The sequence below is a fragment of the Eremothecium gossypii genome, chromosome V (assembly GCF_000091025.4).
Source record: "Eremothecium gossypii ATCC 10895 chromosome V, complete sequence".
Lineage (NCBI taxonomy): Eukaryota > Fungi > Ascomycota > Saccharomycetes > Saccharomycetales > Saccharomycetaceae > Eremothecium > Eremothecium gossypii.
This window is the reverse complement of record NC_005786.2, coordinates 1451137-1469194: the sequence shown is the minus strand read 5'-3', so window position 1 is coordinate 1469194 and position 18058 is coordinate 1451137. Positions and strand designations below refer to the sequence as shown.

Below are 18058 nucleotides of genomic sequence, written 5' to 3'. Positions count from 1 at the left end.
CGTTAATTATCATTAATGACCAAGCATAATATCTCCAGACATAGCTCGACCGATAACAACCATGATACCAGATCACCTATGATTCCGGTAAGGTTTGTTTTTGAAATTGGCCATAAGTGGAGAGCCGACCAGCCTGTCCATCATATTAGTCAGTGTATTCAGTACACTCTTTGTGTCACGGGTAAGAACATCGCACAATGTCCATAATGTCGTTGGTGCCCTATTCTTATTCAGGTAAGAGTCACATGGATTCGACTTACTCCTAGTGAAAGCCGGTGGTGTGACGGTCGGTGGGGCGAGCAATCTTTTTGAGGATGTATTTTGGAGCACCTCCGGAGTCTCGTGATGATTTGGCTTCGAGCCGTTCGCGGGTAGGTCCAGAGTTTCACCAGCAGCTGTAACAGAGCTACCCGTAAATATACCATAAGGCCGATTCTCTAAATTGGCTGAGCAATTAGACACCCGACCAGAAGGTGCTTTCTCATTGCAAGTGTTATAGCTAGAACCGAGCTCCACCTCCTTGTAGATATGAAGCCCGCCTAGATATTCAGGCAGACTGCACCATGAAACGGCGGCGAGACCCCCACGATCAGCTACCGTTTCTCTATCATCATCAGGCTCGCTAGCGCTATCTTCGTCTAGTATTAGGCAGGGGCTTAGAGTGTTTTGCTTCGTGTCGGTGAAAATTCGTTCTACTCCTTCTAGCTCCGAGCTACTAAGAGAAGATAGGCTTGTAAGGCGCGAACCTTGATAAGATGGAGTCGAGACATCTGACTCATACGAGGAGTGCGACCACCCATTGGACGATGATCTTTTCGGATCCAAGTTGTTCTGCTTTGCTCTTATTACATTCTTCCGAGGAGGGGATGATGTGTTGGAGAGGGTCCCCGACGAAGCACGAGGCTCGGTAACCCTTATATCGTAGTATTGTGTTATCTCCGTCGAGAGGCCCCTGGATTCAGTGATCATCTCGTAATTTTCCACACTTTCGGCCACTGTATTCGTTTTCGTCTCTCCGGCAACCTCCAGGGGGCCGGCTTCGTGCAAAAGGCCAAGAATGTTACGGTGATCTGCATCTGTTGTGCTGGACGATTTCCTATGAGGGGTACCACCGTTGCTGGCCTCAGCAAGAGACACTGAAGGTGTTGAGTTGTGCGAGGTAGGAGAGTTCGAGGACTGCTGGCCGCCAGGCACATCATCCTCGACTTCCGATTCCGTGATATCCTTTAACGTCGTAATCGTACCCTCATCTGCTTTCTCCTCGTTAGAATGTGTGTTTGTGCCGCCGACTTCGCTTCGTGGGCTAGGCGTAGTCTGCAGATAACTATTGCTCGGAGGCTCTGCCTCAGGGGGATCTAAACGCCGCAGCGTAGGATGTGGCGGATCCAGAAGCTCCAGAAAGTTGATAGATTCGGTAGAATCCACATGTAGAGAACGTGGCCTCAGCGACATGCTCTGTCTCAACGGAGAGTAGGGCCGCGCAGGCGAACTCTGGCCTAGCGGCGAATGTTGTTTCATGTGTGTCGCCTCGGGAATGCTGAACGCAGACATCCTGCGCCGATGCTGCGCAGATGACTGCGGCCACGCCCCGCCCGCCTTCGCGGGCGCCAGACCGCCCGTCTTGGGCTTCGGCGACGGGAACAGTGCGTCCGCTGCGTGGATGCTTCTGCTGCGTCTGTGGCGGTGGTTCAGCGTGTTCTGCTCCAGCAGCTTCAGCCGTCGCGCTTCCAGCGTCCGATCGGCGCTCTGCTCCGGCACCCGCAGGAAATCCTCGTCGCCGTCCACCTCGCCCGCCGCGGGCGCCGCCGCGGGCGCCGCCGCGCACGGAAACTGGAATGTCGTTGACAGACACCCCGTCGCGCCCCCCGGCACCGCCTCCTCCTCGGGCTCGTCCAGCGCGAAGAACCCCGACAGCACGTCCCGCCGCCGCGGCGTCGGCTCCTTCTCAAAGTCGGGGATCCGGATCAGCTTCGCCTGCGTCGACAGGATCCGCAGCGACTCCGCCGACGCCGTCTCGCTTGATAAGCCCGCTACCAATTGTCCCGCCCGCCCATCCACCGACAGCCGCCCCGCGTGGCCCCCGACCCCGCGCCGCGCCGCCCCGTGCGACGCGCACCGCCGGTGCCCCGCAGCCGCCGCCCGCGTAGACTGCTCTCCCACCGGCAGCGAAAACCGCACCTGTGCGTTCTCCCGCCGCCCGCCGCGCCGCTCGCGCTCCGCGCCCTGTCTGTCCGCCGCCATGTCTCGTTGTATGCCTCGCCTGCTGCTGTCCCGCACTGCTTCGCCCTACCGCTAGCAAGAGACCCGCCTGCTTCAATTCTGAAGAGTACTCTACTGAAAACCTTTCGCTGCTCTCCGAACAGAGTAACTTCTTAACCTCGTCGAGAAAAGGAAGCGGCTCTCCTAGAGCTCCCAGCTTAAAATAAATTGGAAAAGAAATCGTCCAGCGTTGCTCCTGCTTCTCCTGCCCGCCGGATGTGCATTCCTGCGGTTATTTCCAGAACAGGCCTTACCCGTCCTGGCAAGCGAGGCTGGCATATACTGATTACGGGCCGCCCGCATTCTGCGACCGGTGGTCAGGCTCGTCGAGCTTCCAATTATAACGTGTTTACGCGGGCCGGATCGGGTTGTTTGCACAACACGCGGGCGCGTGAGCCATCGGGTTACGTAAGCAGCCGTTGGCACGCGGCAGGGGACAGCGAGCCTGATCTGTGGCCGAGATTGGCGGGGCCCGGGCGCGGCCGGACACGGCGGTGGGCGGCTGCGGCGGGGCGGCACGGCGCGGCGCAGGTCACTGAGGACGAAGGGCGGGGGCCAGGTCAACACGGCGGGCAACGCCCTTAGCCACCTGGTCCGTCGACGGCGAAGGAGCACAGAGCCGAGGACATTGAAAAGATGAGCAACAACGAGGACTACGGGTACGACTACGACTATCTGTTCAAGAGTATGTGTGGCTGGGCGCGGGGCGCGAGCGCAGCGGGTACTAACAGCGAGCAGTCGTGCTGATCGGCGACTCGGGGGTGGGCAAGTCGAACCTGCTCTCGCGGTTCACGACGGACGAGTTCAACGTGAACTCGAAGTCGACGATCGGGGTGGAGTTTGCGACGCGGACGATCGAGGTGGAGGGCAAGAAGGTAAAAGCACAAATCTGGGACACGGCGGGGCAGGAGCGGTACCGGGCGATCACGAGCGCGTACTACCGGGGGGCGGTAGGCGCGCTGATCGTGTACGATATCAGCAAGTCGAGCAGCTACGAGAACTGCAACCACTGGCTGACGGAGCTGCGCGAGAACGCGGACGAGAACGTGGCGGTGGGGCTGATCGGCAACAAGTCCGACCTGGCGCACCTGCGCGCGGTGCCCACGGACGAGGCGAAGAACTACGCGCAGGAGAACCAGATGCTGTTCACGGAGACAAGTGCGTTGAACGCCGAAAACGTGGACCTCGCGTTCCGCGAGCTGATCACGGCCATCTACCAGATGGTATCGAAGAACCAGGTCGACCTGAGCGAAAACAACGGCTCGGGCACGGTTCCGCGCGGGCCGACAATCTCGCTGGCACCCGCGCCCAGCGAGAAGAGCAAGAAGAAGACCAACAACTGCTGCTGAGGCGGCTTTGGTGTGTAGAGCAATAGTTACATACATGTATTTCTAATTTTCGTTGTCGACTAGCCCTCGCCGTCGAAGTCCGCGTCGGCGTCCTCGGCGTCGTCGTCCACGCCGGCCGCGGCGCCCTCGGCCGCAAGCTCCTCCGCGGTCTGCTTGTAGTCGATGACCTTGCCCCGCGTGCGCCGACCGCCGGAAATGATGTTCGACGCGTCAATCTCCGCGAGGTCGTCCTCGTCCTCCTCCTCGCGTGCCATCAGCACCTCCAGCTTCTCGTCGTCTGCGTCGCTGTCATCTGCGTCGCTGTCCGCGGCGGCGCCAGCCTTGGCCGACTGCGCGTCGTCCTTTGCCACCGCCTCGTCGTGCTCGTCGTAGTTGCGCCGCCGCCGCTTGCGCCCGCTGTGCTTCTCGCCGTCCTCCACGGGGCGCTTCTCCGCCTCGTCCGCAGCCCGCTGTTCTGCCTTTTCCGCTGCCTTCTCTGCCATGGTCGTTGTGTCTGGTGCTCGCGGGTACGTGTAGCGGGACTGTCGTTGTCTTTCGGCCGCCCGCGCGGGCCATCAAACTTGCCCGCTACACGCCACGGCCCGTCCGAGCCCGCACAGCAAAGATGCCGGCCACCGTCTCGCACCGCTCTACGCTTAAGGACCTCATCGACTACAAGCTGCGCGTGCTCTCCCAGGACGGCCGCGTTTACGTCGGTACGCTGCTCGCGTTCGATGCCCACATGAACCTGGTCCTGGCCGACTGCGTCGAGGAGCGGCTGTCGGACCATCACGTGCGCAACCTTCAGAAAGACCATGCGCAGCGCCCGCAGCCCGAGCGCCGCGTGCTGGGCCTGACCATCCTGCGCGGCGAGCACGTGCTCACCACGCTCGTCGAGTCGCCGCCGCTGCAGAGCAAGAAGGAGCGGCTGCGCGCCGAGGGCCGCGTGCGCAAGCGCCTGGCTACCAAGAAGAAGGCCGCGGGCGCTGCCGTCGCGCGTGCCGCCGCGGCGGACCGCACCCGCCCGCGCGCGCCGCGCTTCCAGGCTCCGCCCGGCTTCAAGAAACGCTGACTACGCTCAGAGATATGTATCTGTTGTAAAGACTTTTCCTGCACTGTACTTAAACAGTTTCAAGACGATAACGCATATTAGCTCATCACTGCTGTGGCCGCCACCGAACGTGGCGGCCACAGTAGTTGGCAGAGAACAACATCGTGCGCGCGCCGGACCGCGGTTTTATACGCTACCCGTCGTCCGTGATCCGATGCTACCCGTCGCCCTGCCAACCCGTTCGCCTAGCGTTGACGCCTAGGTCTGAAACTGAACAACAGGTGGCATTGTGGGCGGGCCAGCAGGCCCTGGCGCGACCATGCCGCCATGGGCGGCGAATAATACCACCAGTTGTGAAGCCCAGGTGTCTGTAATCTGCACCGAACATCTTTATCTACCAAGGAGGAGCCTTGAAAATTATATATCTACCCCTCCCCCTAATATATTTGACCAATTCGCTCTCCGGAAACCGAATGATCGAAGACGCCATCAGGGCAGCGGACAGCACAGGAAGTGAGGAGTGATCTCGCAGGTACGATGGAAGCACAGTCTATACAGTCTATTCGGTCGAACCAAAGCGTACGGAGCATCGCGAGCACGAGCGGAACCGCAGACGAGTCGCTAATCTTTGAACGGAGCGTTGAGGATCCGTTTGGCCCCGTGAAGGACGCGAAGGGTTGCAGCCTGTGTGGTGCGTCGCAGGCAGGGTCGCTGCACGCCGGGGTATCGGCGACTGGGGGCGCGTCTCAGGGGGGGGCGTGCCGGCACAAGTCGCACAACCTGGAGGACCTGATCGCGCCGGCCCTGGACGCGAGTGCGGACATCGTGGAGGATGCGGACACGAACCTGGACAACGTGGACATGATATACTCGAAGCGGCCGTCAACGATCGGGCTGGACATGGCACTGGGGCGCACGCGCGCGAGCTCGTTCGCCGAGTACGGCAACGACAGCGAGAGCATTGCATCGGCGGGAGCGGGGGGCTCTGGCCTGCCCGAGCGCCCGCGCATTCTTCCCTTCTACTCGTATGCGGAGATGTTATCGGATGAGGGCAGCCAGCCAAACCGGCGGCCGTCGATCACGCATTCGCTGTCGTCGTCGCTGTTGCGGCACCCTCTCCCCCAGAGCACACAGGAAGGCCTGAAGGCGTCTGCGGCGCAACTGCAGCCGCCGTCGTTTTCCAACCCTCTTGTGCTCCCGTCGGGTTCCGTGCGCAGGGAGTCTGCGACGCAGAGCGGGATGTCGCCGCGCTCGCTGCGCTGTGCCATGAACTTCTCCTCTCGGATCCAGAAGAGCCCTGGTACGCCCTCAAATGAGATGGGGCGGCCCTCACTGGAACTAAGCAGCAGTGACTGGTCGAGCAGTGATGAGGACAACACAGATCGCGAAAATGTGCGCGGTGCGAGCCAGGACAGCTCCCGGAGCGTTTTATCGACGTCGCCGGGGTCCCCTGCGTATGTAACGCCCGCTGGGAGTGGCACGAGCTATTCTGCGCGCGGGTCACAAAGCCCTGGGAGTTCATCGCATGCCAAGAAACTGCCTACGCCCGTCAGGCATAAACATCAATATATTTCATGCAGCCCACTGCCGCATGGCGGGGTACGCAGGGGCCCGCAGCAGTTCCACATCCCCAATATGGAGGATGTATTCAATACCCAGCTACAGGTGGAGTCCGTTGGAGAAGTGCTAAGAAAACGGGCGGGCAGCACCAGCTCGACGATTGGTACTCCGGTTTCATCTACTGATCCCTCAGTTCCCCATCTTGCCTTCACAGCCAGGATGGACCATCCGTAACTGGGAGTTATGCGGTTTCATTTGTCTTTTTAGTACAGTATTATCTCTCTGGTTTTACATCCTACTTGTTTTATCGTTACTTGGGTATGTATGGCATCTTAAATTTTATCGACTCTAGTATTTTTATGACTGTGTAAACTAATGAAAAATAATGAATCGAAGTCTCGTTTACCTAGAGCTGATTATGCCACATGCGTACTATCGGCGTGCCACCGCAATTATGTATCTATCCTACAGATAATCCTTTCTATTAGCAGTTCTCACGAAACGTCTCAGTTGCCACTCGACGTCAGCATCCTTGTTCTCCAAGGTGCCCAGTGTCAGCTCGTAGAGCTTCATTTCGAACCGTGGTCCCACCTCCGCCAATTCAACTCCATCTCTCGTCTTGACGTATACGTGCTGCCGCACACTAATGAAATCGCCGCGGTTCGCAAATGTGATGACCCTAGGGCTGTCTTTCTTGACTCCGGGCGGGAACATGTGCTTCAGTATTTTAACGACCCGTTGCCCCAATGGAGTAGTGAAATTATCAAAGATAAGGTGGGGATGCACCTCAGACTGGTTCCCGGCATTTAAGATATCGTGGCGGAGGACAACGTTGTGGAGACTGAACGACGCTGTGGGGCCATGTGGAAAGTGGGATATCGTCAGCGCGGTGGGTACACCGCGGTGCTCATGTAGGACCACAAGGTCGGTCGTGCCGGACTTTTGGCACGCATCCACAAGGTTCTTCATGATATAGTTACCTCTATTGAGACGCACGCTCGTTGGGAACAGCAATTTTACCTCTTTTGCAAACTGCGACAACCGAGTGGAAGGGTCGCGAGAGGTTGTTACAATAACCTTTGGATCCACAATACCACTTAGAGCGCTATATTCATCATCTATCGACTCCTGAGCACTCTCATCATACTGATAGTCACGCTGCAGTTTTGTATCGTCTGCCACCTCTTTAGGCAGAGGCTTACCCTGCGCCAGCGCCTGCTTGATTAAATCTCTCTTCTGCTGCAGTTGGGACTCCTGCAGCTCTTGAGCCTTGCGGTACAGATACTCCCTCCGCTCACGGGCCTGTCTACGTAACATGTTGTCTCGCTAATGCGTTATTCCTTGTAGTAGCCCCGGGAGATGAGATGAGCTTTCACCTCTGTATGCAGTACACTATCGCTCAAAATTTTTCAACGCACCGCCTTGGGAGCGTACAGAAAAAAAAGCAACTGGTACCAGGCACGGCCTCGAGGACCATACTGGAGGCGCGGAATTACGTCTTATAATATTATACGTACTTAATACAGAACATTAGTCGCCAATGCTACCTCTGCTGTGCTTATAGAAACAACACGGTATTGAATTCGTATAAAATGCAGGTTATTGGTGTAGGGCTCGCTTCTATCCTGGACTGTAAGAGATTGTAGCGGCAGAAGATGTAGTGTTCACTTATTGCCTCTTGCTGAAACCACGTCCAAGGTTCTCTTCTTCCGATAGTTCCAATCGCGTCTTGAGGAGGCCTTTGTTCCAGGTCTTGCAGGGAATCTCTATACTTGTTTTTCTACGCGGAATAATAGCCTGCTGGTTGACAGGAACAGCCCCACGCGCCAGCCGCTGCTGGTGGACGTTGTTGGGAGGAAACATGTGTGTTGAAAGTGCGGTAGGAAGGATAGTGTGCGCAGTCAGTGGAGCATTTGATTCACAAAGATAGCGCTCACGCGTGGAGTCGGAGACGATACTGCTGATGGACGCACGGCGCGAAGCCGGCTTGGGCGGGAGCTGCAAGGCACTGCCGTGCTGCGTAGCCCCGTTTTCAGCGGCAAGTTTCTCCAGCCCGCTGGCAGCACCCTTGAACGAGGACGTCGGCGTCACCGCGCCCATGACAACAACGTTCGAGGTCTCCATGGTGGCCAGACCAGACACCCTTCTGCTCAGGGTAGGACTCGTGCCGTTGCTGCGGATCGCGTTCAGGTTGGCCGCCATGGGCGCGGCCGGTCGCGCCATCTGGTTCAAGAAAAGCCCACTCAGCAGCGAGCGCTTTATCTCGCCGTTGTTCCCCAACTCGTCTGGCGGCTGCTCGGTGTATGTAGGAGAACTGTGGTCGCCACGTATCTTGGATTTCGTGAACATTAGCTTGTCCCACTGTTTTTCGTAGTATTCATCCTCGTAGTCGTCGTTCTCGTACAGATCGCTGTCGTCGGATATCGAGTCCCACTCCGAGTCATCCTCCCCACTGCTGATGAACAGGTTATGGTGCGGCTGCGCCCGGCTCGCCTCCACCATACCGTTCAGGCCGCCCGGCTTCTGCGTGAAGAGCGAACGATCCTTGTTAAGCCCGCCGCTGGTGGCCAGCACAGAGCTTGGCGGCGCGCCTGCGCGCGCATCGTGGCCGCCGCCGTTTCCCGCGGCGAACAGCGAGGCTCCGCGCCGCGCCTCTGAGCCCGGCGTGTGGTCCGAGGTCTCCGGCGACGGCGTCTTCTCAATGTAGAACATGCGCGAGGCGGGCGCGGGCCCGCCCCGCGCGTCCCCGGTCCGCACCCCCGCTCCCGGCGCCCCCGCGCCCAGCGCTCGCGCGCCCGGCGCCTCCCGCGCGCCCGGCGCCCCCGGCTGCGGGCTCAGCACCCCATACAGGCTCCGCACGCCGTCCCGCGTCTTAGACTTGTTGATGTCCCGGTCCTTCAGCAGCGACTTGTTGATGATCCGCCAGCTCAGGTTGTGCAACCGCTCCCCATTTTCCATGAACTTCGCGCACTTGATCAGCGACGTGTACATGTCCATCGACTCGAACAGGTGCAGCTTCTCCGCCGTGAACAGGTTCGGCGTCACCTTCAGGTAGATGTGGTCTGTCGTCGGGTCGTTCAGCAGCACCCGTGCCCGCACTCCTTCGCCCGTCATGCCCCGCCCAGAGCCCTACGTTCCCCTGGCTGCCTCGAGCCTCCAGCCGTTATCCTGGTCCCTTCAACTACTCGCCGGCGTGTGTCCCCGGTCGCGTCGTCTCGAAACCTTGATCTCGCACCCGTAAGCGCTGGATTCCTCCCACGAACCTCTTTCTCTAGCAAATCCGAGCCTCACACCTCTTAAAAGATGGTCGGCTTTTTTAACAAAGATGATCATCTACCAGTCCTAACGCCATTTTCTTTTTTTTTCTTGCTTTATGGCGCCATCTTATAGCCGGAAGATACTGCGAGTAGCTAGTCAGGTGCGTGCGTGCCGGCGTCAGCAACCGCTCCGCTTAGGCAGCCGCCGCATGCAGCTGGCGCCGAACGTCGGCGCGCGGCGTGGTGCATCTGATGACGCGGTGAGGGGCTGCGGAGAGCCGTAGAATGTAACAGGCCTGACCTTGCCCGGTGTAGGGGTGCGCGCAGGGACAGCAATAGAAAACTTAGGGTAGGTAATTATGTAATCGCCTACTTACGCCAGAAGCGGCCAGCACGGCTGCGCTCCTCCTCCAGCTCTTCGTTGGCGAGACTGGCCGCGGTCTCGCCCCAGCCCCTTAGAGCGCGGGCGGCGTTGGCGGCTAGAATCTCGTCCTCTGTAGGCCGGTGTAGGGAGTCGAAGTGGGCGTGGGCGTCGGCGGAGCCGAGCTTGGTTGCAAGGCGAGCGGCACCGTCGCGAACGTCGGCGGCTGCGCCGGCAACACCAGCCTTGGCATCCGCCGCGGCGCGGTGGGCCTCGCGAGGGTCGATTTCGACAGCCGGGGCCTTGGAGCGGAACCAGCTAAAGAGGCCGGAGCCGCGGGAATCGCGGTCCTCGTGGTCCAGGCGGCGGGAGATGTCGGAGATGTTCTCGCGGGCGTAGTGGTCGAACTCCGCGGAGATGGCGTCGAGCTTGTCGCGACAGTCACGCAGCTGGGCCTGGGCGCTCTCGAGGGCGGTGCGGAGGTGCTGGTCGCCGTCGGCGAGCAGGCGCTTGGAGCGGTTGTAGGCGTCGAGGGCCTGCTGGTAGTCCTTGTTGGCCTTGTCGTACTCGCCGATGGCGATGGCCTTCGACTTTTCGGCCTTGTTGTAGCCCCAGTTGAAGAGGGACTGGGTCTTGTCGGCGGCGGACGAGGCGGCGTCGCGAGAGGCGCCAGCAGCGGAGGCCGCGGCGCCGGAGACGGTGGAGGCGGCGCCTGAGAGCGTCTGCTTGGCGTCGGCAACGCCGCGCTGGAGGCGGTCCTGGGCAGAGCGACCGAGGTCAGCGCCGGCCTGCTTGAAGTCGTCGACCTTGGCCTGCGCGGAGCGGCCGAGGTCTGCACCTGCCTGCTTGATGTCGTCGACCTTGCCGCGGGCGTCGGCGCCTAGCGCGTGGGTGTCGACGCCGAGACGGCCGCCATTCCGGAAGACACGGTCGGACTCGTCGAGGGTGGCGTGTTTCTCGCGACCGAACCACGAGCGGTCGCGCTCTCCGTTGAGCCAGGTGCCGTCGGTGCGGGCCTCCGGTGCGTCGCGGCCAAACCACGAGCGGTCCGAGCGAGTGTCGCGGGTGTCGCGGGCGTCGCGCCCAAACCACGACCGGCCCGAATCCTCGGTGCGGCTGTCGCCGCGGAACCACGAGCTGGCCTCGCGACCGGCCTCGCGCCCGGCCTCGCGCCCGCGCTCGAGTAGTCCATCGCGCGAGTCAGTCGCGCCACCGAACCACGACCCGGACTTGGCACTGCCAGCAGAACCGTTGCCGAACATGGACGACTGGTGGCGGTAGTCGCGGGACTGGCCGCTGCGGAACGTGAGACAGTGCACGACTGCGTCCTTGAAGCTGGCCAAGTCGTCGTGGAGGCCATCGCGTATGTTACCTGCGTTCCACTTCAAGTGACTGGTGGTTCCGTGGGCGATGTTGGACACGGTATGATGATCCTTCTCCTGGTGATAAACGGCGGCTGCTGCGACCGCCGCAGCGGCGCCTCCGATAAACATTTGGGCTGACATGTTGCAGAGCTACGATGGTATCCCTGCCGGGCGACATACTCAGCAGGGACGTCGGCCCTTTTATACAGCGCAAGGGTTGTCTGCACGACGACCCTTTTCCGTACACATTGGCTAGGGGTACCAGCTATGGCCTGCACTTGCTCCTGAGTTCGATAGGGGGCTAGGGGCTCTTGACTGAGTCTGAGCGTTGCGGTGAAAGCAACGTCCCAAAAGTTACGTAAGGAAATACGATGAGCCAATACCAAAATTAACCAAAGATATGTATGTATACAATTATGCCGTACGAGTTGAGTTGCGTGGGTGGAACTGAGACAGGTCAGTTCGCAGCAGTCGCGCGCCCCATCATGAAATCGTCCTGCTGATTGTCGGTATAGAGCCCGCCACTGCATATGCAATCATTGTCTTCATCTTCTGTGTCCTCTTGCGCGCTTCGAGAGCTAGTAGCTAAACGGGACCTTTTGTGCCTGCGCATCGTCGAATTATGAATGTGCCGTTTCGGTGTATCTAAGTCGTGATGGAAGTTGCTGAGGACATGCTCCTCGCAACCGTCTGCGGCAGCAGGAGGTGTACGCGTCCGGACGTTTGTATCTGCATCAAGCGCCTGTGCAATTGCCGTGATGGTGCTATCCGCTAGGGTCTTCGGAAAGTCAACATGGAACTTAATAAAAAGGTGGCCGTACTGCGAGGGATCATCAGGATGTGGCATACCCAGATGCTCGATGCATTTGATGGCGCCCGGCTCGAGCAACTCGCCCGGAATAATTTCAAGTTGAATGAGCTTTCCGCTAGGATGGTCTTCGATGTAGACAGTGCCTCCGCAGAGGCTTGTGCGGAGGTCGACATGCAACTCTGTGAGTAGGAGATTCGCGTCTCCACGGCACTGGTAGCGTGTAGCAGGGGTCGCCTCCTCAATAGTGATCGCGAGGTCGCCCGGGAGTACCTGCTCCTTACCGTATGGCGTGTTAACGACTTCATCTGCCTCGCCTGGGAATACCACCTCCGACCCAGCGCGCATGCCCGGCCGGATCTCCACCTCGAACACCTTCCGCTCGCGCAGATAGCCCGCTCCGCCGCAAGAGGTGCATGTGTCGCAGTCCTTGACGATGGTGCCGGAGCCGCTGCAGACGCGGCACGTGGAGCTCCATGTCTGCACAAGTGAGCCCTGCCGCTTGGTCTGGGAGCAGATACCCTGACCTGAGCAAGCCGTACACGTGCTTGCCCGAGACCCTCCGCGCCCCGCGCACAAAGTGCAGAGCCGCGTGCGTGTCAAGGCCAAGCGCACAACTTTACCGCCGTACAACTCTTCCAATGTACAGCGCAGCTTGTGTTTAATATCCGGTCCGCGCGACACCCTGCTGCAGCGCGCGCTTGATGCCCCGCTCTCTCCAAATATTGCAAACGACCCCAGGCCCTGCCCGTCTCCGAAGAAGTGAGCAAAGAGATCACCTGGCGTTATCCCCCCCGCGTGCCGCCGCTCCGCGGCCGCCATCGCCGCCACCTCCCCCTCGTCCACGGTCCCGTACCGGTCATAGATCTTCCGCAGCCGCTCATCTCCGAGCACCCGGTACGCATCCGCTATCTGTTGAAACCGTTGTTTCGACGCCTCGCTGTGTCCATTCTTGTCTGGGTGGTACCGTAGTGCCGCCAGTTTGTATGATTTCTTGAGTTCCGCAGCAGACACACCCGGCTGCACTCCTAGGACATCGTAGAGCCGAGTGTCCTTCACCATTTCTTCTACTCCCGTCTCACTGCCCCAGACATAAGACGCCACTCGTTGTGGAGTTAGAGTTCGAATTAAGTTACGGGACGCTATACAGGTAACCTACTGCTGTAGGCTTCCTACCGTGTGCCTTGACGAGACCAAATCACTATTCTACTTTGTCTAGACTCTTCCTTGTCCTGCTTTGGTGTCATCCTTAGTCCTTTTAAATGCCTTCTGGTAGTGAGGTTCTGGAAGATTCCGGAGCGAGAAAAAAGAAATGATTTGCGTTAGCTGCATCTACACACGCCTCGAGGTGCGATGTCGCCGGCGGCAGCGACTGAGGGCCGCATGCACGTGGTTTTGGCTGGACGGGTGGAAACGCTCGGCGCGGCAACGCCGCTGAACGGGGGACACAATATGGTGAAGTCTAGATGGCTGGAGTGCGCCGCGGGAAAAGTAAAAATCTCGAGGGTGTCAGCGATATTGTTCTGATGACGCAGAACGAGAACAGACAAGCTAGATGGAGGGGCAAGCAGTAAAGGCGACAAAGTACACGGTGAGATTGCGGATTGGAGCAGGGCAGAAGAATTTCCAAGGCGAGGCTGATGTGCAGGTGCAGGTGCCTGCTGGGCTGCGGCGAATTGAGCTGCACGCTGCGGAGCTAGCAGTTGTGCGGGCGGCGCTCGGCGATACGCCGTTGAAGGTGCGGTACGAGCGGGAGCGGGAGCGGTGTGTGCTGGAGGCGGACCAGGAGCTGGCTGGCGGCGCGGGTAAGCTGCAGCTTGCGTGGGTGGGGAAGGTCGGCCAAATCGGGACGTTTCGGGATGCGACGCAAGGCGTATTTCGCACGAACGTAATGAGCGAGACGACAGGCCGCTGCGATGCGCAGGTTGTTGCGACGCACATGCAGCCGACGCTGGCGCGCAGGGTGCTTCCGTGCTTCGACGAGCCGGTAGCGAAAGCGATCTTTCAGCTGGAGGTCACGTGCCCGGAGCAGTTCAAGGTGGTGAGCAACGCCGAAGTGGAGGCGCGGGAGTGTGACGCCTCGGGGATGCAGACAGTGTGGTTTCGGGAGACACCGCGGATGACTCCATCGCTCTTTGGCTTCTGCCTTGGGGATCTGGACTTCCTGCAGACAGAAGCGCGCAGCGAGCTGACTGGGCAGACAGTCGCGCTGCGGGTCTTCTCACCGCAGCGTATCCAGGATGCTGCTTTTGGCCTGGATGTCCTCCGTGAATACTTGCCGCGGGTAGAGAGCTGGTTTGGCAATCCGTACCCTTTGAAGAAACTTGATCTGGTGCTGCTGCCTTTCCTTTCGGATCTTGCAATGGAGAATTTTGGAATGATCACTGTGCAGATGACCCATCTGCTTCTAACTCCTAATCAGCTTGGCGGTCAGAGGCGCACTCAGGCCATACAACTTTTGTTACACGAGCTGGTGCACCAATGGATGGGGAACTATATCAGTTTTGAGGCTTGGGAGCATCTATGGTTTAATGAGGCATTTGCGACGTGGCTAGCCTGCAGTCTGTGCGAGGGCGAACAGTCGTACTGGCTTGATGAGGAATGGCTGGGACAATGGGAGGATATTATCGAAAAGGATGCGAAGCCGGAGGTCAAGAGTATTGTGGATCTATCTCGCCCGTCCGCAGTATTGCGTAGCACTTCCGATATCTTCAATGCTCACACGTATAACAAAGGTATTGCCCTGCTCAGGGCATTGAGCGAAATGGTCGGGAAACAAAAGTTCCAGGAGGGTGTTCGCAGTTTATTTAAAGCGCCCAAACTATTTCACGAGCAAGCTGTTACGCCAATGGACTTATTCGAATATATGCAAGAAATACTGGGACTTCAGAGAGTGATCGAGTTTGTGACATCGTGGACACAGACTCCTGGAGTGCCAATTCTGCATGTGAGTATCGATCAAGATGGCGATACCATCGTTGAACAGCATAGGTATTCGGACGTCACAGATAATGATCCGATCTTTCACATTCCTCTGATGATTAGGGACCAAGAAGGAAAATTTCTTTTGGATTGCCCTTACATGGACCATCGGAAGATTAGTCTAACAGGCCTCAATCCGTTATTTTTAAACGCTGATTCGAAAGGTCTCTATCGTGTCTCATATGAGTCCTTAGCTTGTTATGAAAAATTAAAGAAAGGCATCACAGAGGGCAAGTTATCCTCTACTGATCTCTACCGCTTTTTTACTGATATTGATGCTATCATTGGTAGTCGGTATCAGAAACCAATTCATCTACAGGGACTGCATTCTGTCCTTGCTCATATGGCTGTCCTGGGCGTGGACATTGGTAACTACTTCCACGGTTTAGCCATTGGACTACGTACACTGCAGCGGTTAGAACTCTCTTTGATGACATATAGAGGAATGCTCAGAAGTGATTACCTCTCAACTGTTTACCAGCCGCTATTCAAGAAATTACAATGGCCTGAGACGTTTCTTGTTAGTACTCACAGTCAGTGGGAGCTAGAAGTGATGCTGCAGATATTGTTTGGCATGAGGCAGGATCCAGCAGCTTATGAGCTCTGTGCTCGTTACTATAAGCATATTTTACAGGGTCCCAACAAAAGCATACCTATGCAGTTAGTAGGCAGTATCTTCGCGGTAGTTGCCGAAAACATGACCAACGTAAAGGGCTGGAAAAAACTATTTGGAGTTGTGAAATCTGCCGAAGGAATTGCATCTCATGTTTCTCGTCATGATAGCTCGTTGTCCCCTGCCTTAGAATTGCAAAATGTTGCCCTTGCTAACCTCTCATTTGCTCGTAACGAAGACCTCATCAAGAAGACATTGAATTTTGTTTCCACAAATATTGATGCTACTGGCATAGACATGGCCCTATTCGGAATGAACTACAATTCCAAGCAAGAAGTGAACTCCACGGCACATGGAAAAACCAACAAACAAGTGCGTGATCTCGTGTGGGAATGGTACATGCTGAACTTCCCCAATTGGGCTCGCAAGTCTCTCAGACAAGGCGCAGAATCGGCAGAAGCTTTGAAGAAAACCTTTGATAGTATATCTATGGTTATCTTTCAAATGTGGTGTGATCAGCCTGAGAAGATTGACATGTATGTCACCACCCAAACTGCGAAATTTGGCAAACTGCTACGTCTGCATGAAATATGGGCCTTGGTAAAACAGAATGAAGAAAGTAAAGTGACGATATACCAAGGCATTTTGGGCTTCTGACCGCTGATGAGGTGAGCTTCAAAGTCGGGAGCGTTTATACATGAATTATTTTAATTAAAATATAAAATGATAATTCCCCAGCGATTTCGCTAATTAGTATATTTTTAAAGATTTCTCTTTTCCTGAGTGTACACTTGACAGGATTGAAGCGTTGGCTTCTAAAGGCGGAAGGATATCATCCGCTGACAATTCGCCATTCTTTACCGGTCGGCAGAAAGAAAATTCACTTCTAATGCCTGAGCTGTTCTTTAACCGCTCATTGCTACTGTTATCAGTCAGTGACACGGAGGTTTCCACAGACAGACTACTCAAGTCTCCCAGCACAGACTCATCGCTTGCATTGAGACACTGAAGTCTAAACCGAATTTTGTTATACACGACCACATGTAGATACTCGCGCCATTTACTGTACAACTCTGGGTACAGCACCTCATATCGGGATTGCCTCTGTGTCAGCGAGTAAGTTCTGGATCGTTTTACAGGAGCAGCCTTCCGATCTGTCTGTGCAGGGGACGGATTCGTAAACAGCTGCGGGGCCACCGGCCTGGTGGATGTAGATGGTCGAAACTCCAACTTCGAAACCAGCGATGGACGGTCTCGTGCAAGCTCAAGCCAGTTTTTCTGCTTGAGATGACTGTACAGCATTGTGGGTGCCCCAGTCGCATCCTCCAACGTAAAGGTAGACAGATCAATGTAGTCCAAATAGGAAGCGAGCTGTGTGGACGTCTTGAACTTGCACTTGGCCCAGGCCTGCTGGCATGCGCTACGCTGCGACTGTGCGCGCCAACTGCTCCGCTGAGAAAACCCCTTGTGGAAGATAAAGCGGCTATCCCGCTCAAACTTCTTGATCTCATCCTGTGTTGAGAAATCCTTCTGTCGGATCGTGGGCCGCCGCGCAATCGTGCCGCGGCCCGACCCCGAGCGACGTACCGACCTCCGCGCTGAGCGCCGTACGGTGCGCCGCCGCACCAGCGTTCCCTTGCGCCGCCCGCAGCAACCAAATCGCGCAACCCGCTTGAGCAGTTGCACGCGCCGATATCCGCGCATCTCTGCCGCCTGTATCCGCGCAGCATGGTTCTGCGCCTGCTGCTCTGCAAACACCGCCCAGTCCACATGTCCATCTGTCGTCGTTCCGGTCGCCGGCCACAATGCCCCACTTGCCGACCGCACTAACTCCATCGGAGTAACTGTCCCGCTCCCGCGCTGAGGTCCTATGAAGCCTGCCGCCGACTCTTGACTAGCTGCATCGCGTCCCTGCATAGAGCCGCCCACTGCGGTCCATTCGCCGGCGCTCATAGCTCTATGGTTTGTTACACCTCGCATCCTACCCCTAGACACGACACATTAACCGCAGACAAGACGACGAACGACATCTTGTGCTCTCTTATCCGACTGCGACGGGACTTAATTGATAATTGACATGGCTGGGTTGCATGCAGCCAGCACTGACGTGACTGCGAGGCGGCTAACGCTTTGTTCAGCTCTCCACGTGATCCTCGTGGGAAGGCATTTAAACAGTCAAATTGTGGTGTACGAATGCCCAGAAGCACGTGAAGTGGCACGTGATAGTTTATAAATCTTGTGAATACCGGTTCTCGACGTTAGTTACTGGATTAGCCCTGTCCCGTATTGCGGTAATGCTCCTCATATCACTCGCTTTTCTCCACCCGTTTCCCGCAAGGGAGCTCGTAGCTCTTTTTGGTGCGTGCGCTCTAGCATGTGCCGATAGCACACGGTACGTCTCGTACATTCGCCAGCGTCGACAGTGCCCGTAACGTTCCCCACCCACTGCCGCTGCGACGCTATCTCTGTCGATGA

At 57.4% G+C, this 18058-nt stretch overlaps 11 protein-coding genes and 1 non-coding gene across 12 annotated transcripts; 4 read left to right on the top strand and 8 right to left on the bottom strand.

Annotated features, from left to right (window-relative positions):
* Nucleotides 1–72: 72 nt before the first annotated feature.
* Nucleotides 73–2241, bottom strand: FIR1 (Fir1p; the record flags this gene model as incomplete). Its single annotated transcript, NM_210644.2, has 1 exon — nt 73–2241. One exon carries the CDS (start codon nt 2239–2241, stop codon nt 73–75), a length of 2169 nt encoding a protein of 722 aa, NP_985290.2.
* A 654-nt stretch (nt 2242–2895) lies between these two features.
* Nucleotides 2896–3608, top strand: AGOS_AER434C (Rab family GTPase; the record flags this gene model as incomplete). Its single annotated transcript, NM_210643.2, has 2 exons — nt 2896–2944; nt 2998–3608. The coding sequence occupies 2 exons, from the start codon at nt 2896–2898 to the stop codon at nt 3606–3608; spliced, it is 660 nt and encodes a 219-aa protein (NP_985289.2).
* A 59-nt stretch (nt 3609–3667) lies between these two features.
* Nucleotides 3668–4090, bottom strand: CHZ1 (Chz1p; the record flags this gene model as incomplete). Its single annotated transcript, NM_210642.1, has 1 exon — nt 3668–4090. The coding sequence occupies one exon, from the start codon at nt 4088–4090 to the stop codon at nt 3668–3670; it is 423 nt and encodes a 140-aa protein (NP_985288.1).
* Nucleotides 4091–4212: 122 nt separating this feature from the next.
* On the top strand, nt 4213–4659 carry SMB1 (mRNA splicing protein SMB1; the record flags this gene model as incomplete). The annotated part of the gene is made up of 1 exon (NM_210641.2): nt 4213–4659. One exon carries the CDS (start codon nt 4213–4215, stop codon nt 4657–4659), a length of 447 nt encoding a protein of 148 aa, NP_985287.2.
* Nucleotides 4660–4701: 42 nt separating this feature from the next.
* On the bottom strand, nt 4702–4734 carry AGOS_AgSNR68. The gene has a single exon (NR_149413.1). It is a non-coding gene; the product is annotated as an AgSNR68 (small nuclear RNA).
* Nucleotides 4735–5175: 441 nt separating this feature from the next.
* On the top strand, nt 5176–6432 carry MLF3 (Mlf3p; the record flags this gene model as incomplete). The annotated part of the gene is made up of 1 exon (NM_210640.1): nt 5176–6432. The coding sequence occupies one exon, from the start codon at nt 5176–5178 to the stop codon at nt 6430–6432; it is 1257 nt and encodes a 418-aa protein (NP_985286.1).
* A 231-nt stretch (nt 6433–6663) lies between these two features.
* Nucleotides 6664–7515, bottom strand: IMP4 (snoRNA-binding rRNA-processing protein IMP4; the record flags this gene model as incomplete). Its single annotated transcript, NM_210639.2, has 1 exon — nt 6664–7515. One exon carries the CDS (start codon nt 7513–7515, stop codon nt 6664–6666), a length of 852 nt encoding a protein of 283 aa, NP_985285.2.
* Nucleotides 7516–7866: 351 nt separating this feature from the next.
* Nucleotides 7867–9312, bottom strand: MKS1 (Mks1p; the record flags this gene model as incomplete). The annotated part of the gene is made up of 1 exon (NM_210638.1): nt 7867–9312. One exon carries the CDS (start codon nt 9310–9312, stop codon nt 7867–7869), a length of 1446 nt encoding a protein of 481 aa, NP_985284.1.
* A 512-nt stretch (nt 9313–9824) lies between these two features.
* On the bottom strand, nt 9825–11321 carry OM45 (Om45p; the record flags this gene model as incomplete). The annotated part of the gene is made up of 1 exon (NM_210637.1): nt 9825–11321. One exon carries the CDS (start codon nt 11319–11321, stop codon nt 9825–9827), a length of 1497 nt encoding a protein of 498 aa, NP_985283.1.
* A 316-nt stretch (nt 11322–11637) lies between these two features.
* On the bottom strand, nt 11638–13050 carry APJ1 (Apj1p; the record flags this gene model as incomplete). The annotated part of the gene is made up of 1 exon (NM_210636.1): nt 11638–13050. The coding sequence occupies one exon, from the start codon at nt 13048–13050 to the stop codon at nt 11638–11640; it is 1413 nt and encodes a 470-aa protein (NP_985282.1).
* A 493-nt stretch (nt 13051–13543) lies between these two features.
* On the top strand, nt 13544–16240 carry TMA108 (Tma108p; the record flags this gene model as incomplete). Its single annotated transcript, NM_210635.1, has 1 exon — nt 13544–16240. The coding sequence occupies one exon, from the start codon at nt 13544–13546 to the stop codon at nt 16238–16240; it is 2697 nt and encodes an 898-aa protein (NP_985281.1).
* A 93-nt stretch (nt 16241–16333) lies between these two features.
* On the bottom strand, nt 16334–17563 carry NIS1 (Nis1p; the record flags this gene model as incomplete). The annotated part of the gene is made up of 1 exon (NM_210634.2): nt 16334–17563. The coding sequence occupies one exon, from the start codon at nt 17561–17563 to the stop codon at nt 16334–16336; it is 1230 nt and encodes a 409-aa protein (NP_985280.2).
* Nucleotides 17564–18058: the final 495 nt, after the last annotated feature.